Source organism: Sebastes fasciatus, chromosome 23, assembly GCF_043250625.1.
Source record: "Sebastes fasciatus isolate fSebFas1 chromosome 23, fSebFas1.pri, whole genome shotgun sequence".
In the NCBI taxonomy this organism is placed as follows: Eukaryota; Metazoa; Chordata; class Actinopteri; order Perciformes; family Sebastidae; genus Sebastes; species Sebastes fasciatus.
Genome location: NC_133817.1, coordinates 7,829,910 through 7,840,929, shown reverse-complemented (window position 1 = coordinate 7,840,929; position 11,020 = coordinate 7,829,910). Strand labels below are relative to the sequence as shown.

At 37.8% G+C, this 11,020-nt stretch overlaps 1 protein-coding gene across 1 annotated transcript in view; it reads right to left on the bottom strand.

Annotated features, from left to right (window-relative positions):
* Positions 1–2,880: 2,880 nt before the first annotated feature.
* The window catches only part of LOC141762066 (thyrotropin-releasing hormone-degrading ectoenzyme-like), a 151,559-nt gene continuing 143,419 nt past the window's right edge, over positions 2,881–11,020 (bottom strand). The window contains exons 17-20 of the mRNA XM_074625906.1: positions 9,176–9,343; positions 6,806–6,946; positions 6,627–6,708; positions 2,881–3,728 (exon numbers count right to left, since the gene is read on the bottom strand). Coding sequence (XP_074482007.1) covers positions 3,576–3,728; positions 6,627–6,708; positions 6,806–6,946; positions 9,176–9,343 — 544 coding nt within the window. The 3' untranslated portion in view covers positions 2,881–3,575. The remainder of the gene's footprint in view (positions 3,729–6,626; positions 6,709–6,805; positions 6,947–9,175; positions 9,344–11,020) is intronic.

Sequence of the window (11,020 nt, the reverse complement as noted above, 5' to 3'; positions counted from 1 at the left end):
AAGTCCACTAATGATAAGCTTGAACCTGTCATGTCAGCATATGAACAGCGTCATTTTAAAACGCCACATCATCTGCATATAAAGACACTCAACATAAACCAGATAGTCTCAACTGTTTTGTCTGACATTTTTCTTTCCCCAAGTTCAGCATCATCCATTTTGAGTCCACTCATTTATTCGTCCATCTTGGGACAAAAAAAAGGATTGATTGGCTAAAAAAATATCTTAGTGTTTGTTTTTATGACTTTCGTTTCTCTCCAGCGGCTGAGGGTGATGTGCTTCATCCAACAACTTTATGGTTTTGTGCTTTGTGAAACCAATGAGATCTGTTAAGATTTATTTGGTCAGAGTTTAAATCTCCAAAGGTTGTAGTCAGTCATGGCAACTGTCAGTTTTATAGTCCCCTAACTCCTTTCAGTTTTCCACATAAAAGATTCTCTGCACTTTCTCATCTATCTGTCACTTCCTTTATTCTATTAGTTCCTCTTAGGAGTTACTGTCAGGTTTTATGAGGTCACTATATAACAAGTTTATTGGCTGACAGATTTCAGGTGGGTGGAGTTTGGGGAAACTATTTTAACATGAGCTGTGTCAAAATCGTTTCCCTACTTTTGTTTACTGCCACATTTACTTTTTGCCATTTCACTGTAAAATATGTACTTTGTACTGTAGTGTTATAACTTCCCACAATTAAAGTTACTACAAGGAACTTTTAACTGGTTAGGAAACATTCTCAATTGAATACTGATGCCTTTATATGACCTACATAGCTTGATACTTGATGTCCTGAATCTACGCTTTAGAATTTTGTCAAGAAACAAATCTTGATCTTTCGTCTGTTTTGCCTTTTTTTTGTGTTGTAAAATTGCCAACATTTGCCTTGCGTAACACTTTATAATAGGCATAATTTATAAATGGTAAATTCAAACTTAGTGAATAGTTATTTTACTGTTAACAAACAATGAAATGATAATAATGTTTACGAAATATTAGTAATGCTATAATTTCTGTTATTTTATCATTAGTTTGTGTAATATGAAATAATTAGTTTATAGATTATATATTGTATCATGGCTGATAAGAGACAATAACAATTACATTCTGATTACATTATTAAACTAATTTTTAACAGTTTATTGTTGCGCGCATTATAACATTCGATATACTATACTGTGTTAATAATTACCAAATGAATTGCAAACCTTTAACAAATTGTTTGTAAAACATGTATAAACATTACATAGATAGATGGAACAGAAACCAATTGTTAACTATGTAGCTAAATGATGCTTATAGATGCTTTACAAAGTATTTATTAACCATTTAACTAAGTATTATAATCATCAGTTGTAACTTTATAACAGCCATCCAAATTATGTTTAGAGACGGTTTACAAACCAATTATTAACCATTAACAAAAGGGTGAAAGGTTTATAAAATCATCTGGTAATCATTAACAAACACTTATATATATATAGTATATAAAATGTTATAATGTGTGCAACACTAAACTGTTAATATAACATACATTATAGCATTACTAATAATTATTAAACATTATTAATTATCATTTCATTGTTTGTTAACAGCAAAATAACTTTCAACTGAGTTTAATTAACTATCAATTTACCATTTATAAATGATTAAAAATAACTTGAAATTAATAAATTGTCATTACCTTGCCGGGTCTTTTAAAAAACAATTATATAAAATATATAAATGGCACAGAATATACAGTACAGTTACATACTTATAACATGAGAAACTTAAACTCATGGATAATTTTTTGTGACAGTTGTCAAAAGTTACTATTCCAAGTTTGTCCCTCCATTATGCCTTGTAAGTGAGAACCATTTTTGGTTTATTTGTTTTCACTTTAAGCTGTTTAAAAGGTTTCCCAACTCTGGTGGATTAAACACAAACAGATCCCTGCTGCCTCCACACGCAGTGTTCTCTGTGGTTTATTACAAGCTTTTTTATATTCAAAGAACATTTCTGAAGCGAGGCCCCAACAAAGCTTCCCAAACCCGCTGATATTTTTGCTTGATCCTGAAAAAACGCTGCTCTTTAAATTCAAGCTGAAGCAGAATGTTGTGGGGAGTTAATGAGTCTGAATGAGTCCTCTGAGTGCTGTGATCAGAGGACACCAAGTCCATGTTGTGTTAATTACATCTCTGTTCAATGATCGACATGCAGCTGACTGCTGGCTAATCTGCCTTTTAATGCCAGCTGGTTTAATGTAGCGAACACGGGAAGGTCCGGTTTAAACTGTTCTGGGTCTCTGGTTAGTGAGGGATTTGGATTGGAGGTCGTAAACTTTGGCTTCCTCTTTAGTCAGCCAATCAGTCTGGTCTGAGCAAAGTGTTAACATCTGCGTCACCTGGCCAGACATCTAAATTAATGTAAGGTCGCTTCACGACGCATATCGCACTTCTAACCTTCATTATGTCATACATGTCAGGAAGGTTCCACAAAGTTTTAATTACGTATTGATGATGTATTTTACACATAACTGACTGAAACATAGTTTTGAGCAACCATACCAACACATGTAATATCTAATTTTGCCAATTTCAAGAATTTTCTGATTGTAATTGTAATGTATACATCAAACCGACACATACGGGTACTTTGCAAAAAGTCAAGGCCACGCCCCTTTTTGGGGGAAAGAAAACCGAAGATCTCATAGACTTCAATGCAATTTGACATGAATTTGGATTGTAATTTTGACAAGTTCGTATGCATTCATCTCTTGTTAACCAAACGTTTGTTTTATACAAATATCCAATAATTATTTTGCGATCTTGCCTGAACCTGAGGGTTTGCAATACCTTAATAAAGGAAAGTTGATCGCCGCCATGTCCCTTTAGTCCCTTCCTATCCAGACATCCCTACATATTTGATTGAATTTCGTTAGACTAAGTGTTGTCTGTAAATAACCAACGTGTTAATAACCAACTGTTTGATCTATAGGCTGAGATTTAGTTGGAGACGACAGTAGATTAAATTGGTTTCCCCCAAAAGGGGGCGTGGTCATGAGAGCCTACTCTTGATGACGTATTGCCGGTCTGATGTATTGGCAAAGAAATGTTTTGCAGATAAAGTACATTGCGTGTGGGCATTTCACGGGGTTTATATTTTGTTGTACAACTACTGAAATGCGTGTAATGTTAAAAGTTTAAGTTGTTTGGATTTAAATTCAGAACTTCTTGTTGTTGACGGCTTGTTGTTCATCTGACAGCAGATTCTTCGCTCTGTGTCCATCGTCAGTCTTGGGGGCGATTTAGTCATTAGGGAGTTTTAAGGCTAGTTGCTGGCTAGCAATTACTGAATCAGTGACTGCTAGCTAGCTAGCAACTTTGAATGAACAAATAATCCATCTGAAATAAAAAAAGTTTGCAAACAAATCTCTTTAAAAGCAGAGAAACCAGCTGAATAACCAGTCAAGTCAGTCTCTCTCTTCATTCAGTCATTTTTTTTTCATTCTATCAGACTGCATCTGTAAGCTAGCAGTGCGTTAACATTAAGTTAGCAGTCAGTTTGCAGTTGCTTCGCTCTAGCTAGCCGGCGTAGCGTTAGCCGAGGACGGCGCTCGTAGGTTTGCGCAGCCACTGGAAGAACTGCCGCCGGTGGAGGCGGTGCCAGCGCACGTTGCCCTCGACGATCTCCAGCGCCCGCGGCATGGCAGGCCCCGCCCCCACGCCGCTGGACTGGATGAACTCCTTTAACTGAGCAAAGAAAGGATGGGAAAAAGAGAGGAAGACGGGGAAATAATGGAGGGAGGGAGGAGTTGGGCAGACAAGGAATAGTAGAAAAGGGTAAGGAATGAAAAGGAGATGACAGGAAAGTTATTAGAATTCAGAAACACCTCTTTGAAAAGAAAGACAGAAATACTGCAGCACCCAAGACAGAAGGTCATACATTACAAGACATGTCACTAGAAAGAATCCACTACAAGTCTGTCTGGTCTCAAAAGTACGTCAAAACACAGTGAGACGTTATAAGACCTTGCAAAATCCAAAGCAATCCAAGTTGTTCGTGCGCTGATTTGCAGCGAAAAACCAAAGAAGAAAAAGAGAAGACTATGGAGGAGAGAATGGGTGAGGAGACGTCGGCAGCAAGGATTGCTGCAGAGAGAGTTGGCGGTAAATAAACTAGGGCTGTCAATCGGTTAAAATATTTAATCGTGATTAATCGCATGATTGTCCATAGTTTATTGCGATTAATGGCAAATAAATTACTAATTTTGTATCCGTTGAAAATGTACCTTAAAGGGATATTTGTCAAGTATTTGATTCTCTTATCAACATGGAAGTGGACAAATATGCTTGCTTTATGCAAATGTATGTATATATCTATTATTATAAATCAATTAACAACACAAAACAATGACAAATATTGTCCTGAAACCCTCACAGGTTCTGCATTTAGCATAAAAAATATGCTCAGATCATAACATGGCAAACTGCAGCCCATTTTTCTAGTTTCATGAGGCCAGTATCTTCACTCTAGCTTTAAAACCAACTGGCAACGGCAGCCAAGGCTCATGTGTATTGTAGTATCTAGGCCCGTCCAACATGGCAAAATGACAGACTAAACGTGATTTCTCAAAAGTTGAAATAATTAAATTTAAGGCCATAAAATAAAGCTATGGCGTCGTTACATTATCAGGTACAGTCCCACGTTACTGTGTGATGTAACATTAAGGACAAAACACTTCCAGAACCAGCACTCACACCAACCTCCCACTTCACAACTCTAGCAGAAGGAGTGTCCACATACTTTGGCTCATGTACTATATCTTAATTGTCAGGCAGCCAACGGTTCATAAACTAAACGTTTCTTGATGTTTTATCACCTTTTTTTAATGGCAATTAAACAGAAACATTCCAGCAAGCAAATGTGAGCTATTAAAGCTAAACTGTCTTTCAAAAAGGAGGTTTGATAATTAAAAGAGGAACTTTGTTTTAAAGGTTCGTAATGAGGTAAAATGTCCATCATGAAAGTGGAGGTATCAAAGTGAGACCGCTTTAAAGGACGGTAATTAAATGGAAAGTTTCCAGTGAGGTGTTAAAGAGAAACTTCTTTTGTCGAAAGAGAAACTTTGAACTGTTGGAGGAGGAGAATTAATGTGATTTTCAAAGTTAAGGACTGAAGAGGAAACTTGGTGTTGTTCAGAGTTTGACAGATTCACTGGAGCGCAGGAGGAAATCCATCCCTTCAACTCCCTTTAATACACTTCATATCGTTAACGCCGCTGCTCCTTTACTTTCACTTTCCACTCCTCTGTCTATTCCCTCTTTCCTCTTGTTTCTACTCTTTCACCTCTCACACCAACACCCTTTTTACAAATCTGCTTCAAAGGTGCATCTTTACTTTCCTCTAACATTTTCAGCAAAATTAAAATAAAAAGGTGCATCATTCTTTTCATTTCAGCCAGTTTTTGTGTCCTCATTTGAATTCGTGGTGAATCTGTTTCAGAGACACTATGAAGCCCACGCTGAGGCTGCATGTTGTTACCATACCAACAGGAGTGGAAGAGATCTCAAACAAAAACGGTTTCATCACGAAAAAATAAAACAAAGAGGCTGATTTTTATTCAGAAACGCCCACAACCCGTTATGTTTGTCGAAAAATGGGAAGTTGTGAATATCAGGAACATTTTTCTGTCACTTTCTCTGTGTGTTTGACGTCCTGCTTTTATTTCTACTTTCTCCTTCTGGTAGTGCATTTCATTAAAACCACAATGTTGAATAAATATGTGTAGTACATGTGAAATGAATTACAGTAACATCATTGCTGCTCTATTTTCTTTGAATAATCAACAATAGACTTTGAATTCTCCGATAACTTTAGGTTTTTCTGGAGAACACATTGATTGACACATGATTCATCTAAACCAGTGTGTGTAAACCAACTTTTTTCTCGGGGCCCACCTCTTAAAAATGACATGATCGCAACCCAAATCATAATAGTTCAATAATTCACCTTATATTATCTTGATTAAGTAAACCAGCCATGTTGAAAAGATACGTTTGATAAATCAAATAAATACATTTAGGTATTATGTGATGACTGCTCTTGGTTTGTGGCCGTTGCTATCTTGGTTTTTAGCTGTCACCATCATGGTTTTTGACCGAACGCTAAATAAGACATTTTTAGGCGACCAAAATGTTACAATTAACTTTGATGAAGTGAAAACACACTGTGAAAGGGTTAAAGTTGTAAGACAAAAACAAGGACAACTCCCAGACCGGACAACGTCGTGGTAGCGACCTGTCAATCACAAGGTAGCCCCGCCCTAAAGCATCCCCTGCTTTATGGTATATTTGACTCTAAATGGGACCATAATTTACTAAATGAACATCATGCTGTATTGAAGAAGACTTGAAACTAGCGATTGAGACCATAAACTCATGTTTACAATGTTTACTGAGGTAATAAATCAAGTGAGAAGTAGGCTCATTTTCTCATAGACTTCTATACAATCAGACTTATTTTTGCAACCAGAGGAGTCGGCCCCTGCTGGCTGTTAGAAAGAATGAAGGTTTAAGACACTTCAGCATTGGCTTCACTTGGAGGTTTCCTCCTGATTTGACCTCCATAATGTGTGTTTGTGTTTTTACCTCATTGAGTTCTTTCTCAGTGTTCAGGAACTCTGTGACTCCACCGATGAGCTTCGAATTCATGAACAACGCTTCGCCATAACTGAATACAGACAGCGAGAAAGAGACGGTTAGTATTACAAGTATTTTCTTTACAGTACAACATGTACAAATACTCTCACATGGACTGACTGACTCACCGGGCGTTGAGGATGTCCCACTTTTCTCTGAAATACTTCCAGGCGAGGTTTCTACCCTGCGGGTTTCTGCCAACGTGGATGATGACGTCAATCACGTCCTGCTCCGGGACCAGGTCAGAGGTCAGAGACAGGTTCAGTAACCTGGGAGACACAGAGACACAGCCAAGCTCAGTTACTATGGTGTAAGTAATCACAGAGGTCAAAGATGGTTGTTGCGTGCAGCCATTAACTGTAATTATATATTACTGGAGATGCAATGGGGCATTCCTGTATGTGCTACCACGTTAGCCTCAAAAGCGCCCGTTTTGCCCATTTTCAGGGGCCAGTAATGGAAAATATGACATCTGCTTGTGCGTTTCAATGATTTGGATCTGTTGTACACCATTTTTTCTGTGCAAAGACCAAATTTCATGTCTCTCGGAGTTGTGTGTCTGAAGATATTGAACCCTAAAAATGGCTTTCCCACTAAGACGTTTTTTTTAGGATGTGAAAATGACAACAGTACTCCAAGTTTGTCAGAGATTGAGGGGATTTACAGAAACCTGGTGAGCGTTCGGCTGCAGAATCCTGACGTGTAAACACATGAAGTTTCTAAAGTGTTTTCTTTTAAGACGCAGGACAAAGAGACGGAACAGAGAGTTTCACAATAAAACTGATGTTCACTCATCCAACGTTGTGTTCAGAGTTTACCTCCATCTTCCTTTTACCTTCAGTGTGTCGCTGTGTGTCGCTGTGTGTGTGTTGTGTGTCGGTTGTTTGTAGCTGCTGTCTTTTCATTAAACCACCAAATCAATTTTCTCTCTCTCTTCCCACAATCCCTCTGTGCTGAAACTATTTCCTGTGTGACCAATCAGTGTGTCTCTGTAGTGTGGGTTTCTTTCATTGTGTGTGTGTGTGTGTGTGTGTGATAGCTGCTATCTGAACATGCAGTACTACCTCTCTGATTGCAAAGCAGTTTACTGTGGCTGGAAAATCAATACCTGACACACACACATACACACAGACACACACACACACACACACACACAGCGATCTGTCTCACGTACAGTTTGGAGTGTGTGTGAGATCAATCTTCGCTATTTTTCTCAACGAGAGATGGCGGCAGTTAGCGCCTGATAAAATACCTGCTGTTAACACACACACAAACACACACACACACACATGGCAACACAGCAGGCCAGATTTCCATACATATACGGCCTCGGGCAATGTTTCACTGCAGCTTTCACTCAATTTGTGGTCTGCTTCTCCGTCGGTGCGCCACGAAAATCAACCCGAAAATCCATCACAGTCACCTTCATTTTTTTGGGTCAGTGTTGTATCATCATCACTGTATTAGTAAGTATTCAGATCCTTTACTTCAGTAAAAAGAACAATGCAATTCTAACAGAAATCTCCAAATGTCAAAAGTTTTTGATACCAAATCACAGCATGGAGTGTTTCTCAAGGTCTTGGTGTCTTAATGTGATATTTTGGAGGGATTATTGATCTGCATGCCACGCCGTATTGCTGGACCTGCTTGAGGGAAGGGAGGCACAGGAGAACCAGAACCAGGATTGAGCGGGGAAGACGATCAGACCCTATTGCAGTAAAATTAGAGTTTTTTTAAGCTGAAAACTGCCGCTTTTCACCACAGGGACCGCCGAAAGTAACATTAAATTAAAGTTCCTTGTAGCTTTAGATGCATTACACCACTGTTAACATCTGGTAATACAGTTTAGACTATTTGGAAAACTCTCCTCCTTGCATTTAAGCATTTAAGGACATCCAACATTTAGGAGTCATCTGCTGAAAAGAGTTGAATCTAACTTACATCCATGCATTATGAAAGCGGTTGAGAAGTATCACCAAACTCTGAAGTTTCCCCTTCAGCTCTACGGAGTGTTTTAGTGTCCATCGACTTATTGTTTTGTTGGTTTTACAACCTGAACCTTTACTGTTCTTGTTCAGTCTCACAGCTCTCATTAATCTTGTTTCCAGCAGCAGCAGCAGGCGGCTGCTTTCATCAAACAAACAAGCTGATAAACTCACTGTACAGCTGGCAGACTGTTAGAGACTAGCTGGTGAAGAAAGTGGAAGCATAAAAAGGTCAGAGGGCGACTTTTTAATCCTCTACGGAACAATGCTGCTCGTCTACGACCTCAGAAAATATGGATATTGATCAATTTAGTTTTTTCTTGCAACTGCGGTTCAAACGAACCTAGAAGGAGAGCTTTTACAGTGACTAACTCACTGTTCTAACTCAATGTTCACATCAATAATATTGATTAATGGAGCTTTCAAAGCCGTCTCATGCATCCTTAGAAAAATACAGACACCTCTTTGTTTCGTTGTGAGGTTAAACCACATAGAAACAGAAGGCGTCATTACCTGTTGAGGAGGAAGGTGTTGTCTGAGCAGGTCAAAGCCTCCAGCAGGATCTTCTTCTCTGAAACGGCGTTGGTTGAGTGAAACTTCATCCAGATGAACTCCCACACGTCCTCGTCCATCAGGCTGACCCCGGTGCAGTAAACGATGTCTCTGATGTTGGGAGGAATCCTTCAAAGACAAGACACAACGTCCACCCATCAGACAGACACAATCTTACATAATACCACAAGTGTGTGCAGTGGTGGGTAGAGGACTTTAAAGTAAAAGTACAATTTATGTAATTAAATAAAAATTAAATAAAATATATGCAAAAATAAACAAATACATTTAAAATGTAATCAAAATGATACATAAATAAATTAAAGGGAAAATAAAATAGAAGAGTAAATGAAAAAGAAATTTAAAAAAGAAAGGAAAATAAACAAAGAAGCAAATTAAAACAGAAATTTATGTCACATTTTATCAATTAATTAATGGCTACATTTATTTTTAATATTTAGTGCAAGTTTGGAGCGTTATTTGGCCTCATTCGCGACAAGCTAGTATGACATGGTTGGTACCAATGGATTCCTTAGGTTTTATAGTTTGCAAAAATAAACAAATACATTTAAAATTTAATAAAAATAAATACATAAATAAATAAAAATGGAAAATTAAACAGAAGAGTAAATAAATAAAGGAATTAAAACAAAGAAAAATAAACAAAGAAGCAAATTAAAACTGAAATAACAATTTATGTCACATTTTATCACTTACTTAATGGCTACATTTATTTTTAACATTCTTTTTGCTATATTTAATCATATTTATTTATCAAGTCATTTATTTATTTAGTTATTTATTTTTGATTTTGGCAGGTTCTGTCCTCCACTCAAAATAAATCATTTGCACAAACAAGATCCTGTAAAACCTTAAATTCTGCGCTCCTAGCTTTACTTTTTAACTCATTTGCGTTACTTGTAATGAGTTACTTCCCCCCCTGAGAGTGTGTCATATTTTTGGGATGTTAATAAGTGTTTGATGTGGTTTCTGTGCAGTAACAGAGACAGGATGTGAGAGTGACAGTGGACCAGGGAAGGTTAATAAAGCTAGAAACCCTGATAAGACACGTCTGTGGGATTAAGCAGGACTCTCTCTGGATGCTAAGTGAGGAATTGTGATTCCATGAGAGAGCTCCATTAGAACATCCCTTCACTTATCCTGTGGACTCGAACACACTTTCCCAGCAACTGGGACTCCAAAAATTCTCAATAACTCTAACTGGCATGTGGACTGATTTGTGTTGGAATGCTTTTGGAGTTTGAATGAAGCAGTACTAACTATTGACAATAAAACTTCTGATATTCGCCAACGTCAAACTAACAGATTTATTCACAAGACTGTCTGATAATAGATGTTTATTTTTAGGTACTGAGCCACGACATGGTACCCTGAACCTGGACTCGCTTTGCAAACTTGTCCCAGACGAGGGGCTTTGACCTCGGAGGGGAGGTTGTGGGTGAACATCTGGTGGCTGGGCTTGTGCCGCGTTACGATACGATACGATACGATACGATACGATACCATAAGCTAAGATACCATAAGATACAATACAATAAGGTACGATACGATACGATACGATACGATACGATACGATACGACACGACACGATACGATACGATACGATAAGTTAAGATACCATAAGATACAATACAATAAGGTACGATACGATACGATACGATACGATAAGTTAAGATACTATAAGATACAATACAATAAGGTACGATACGATACGATACGATAAGTTAAGATACCATAAGATACAATACAATAAGGTACGATACGATACGATACGATACGATACGA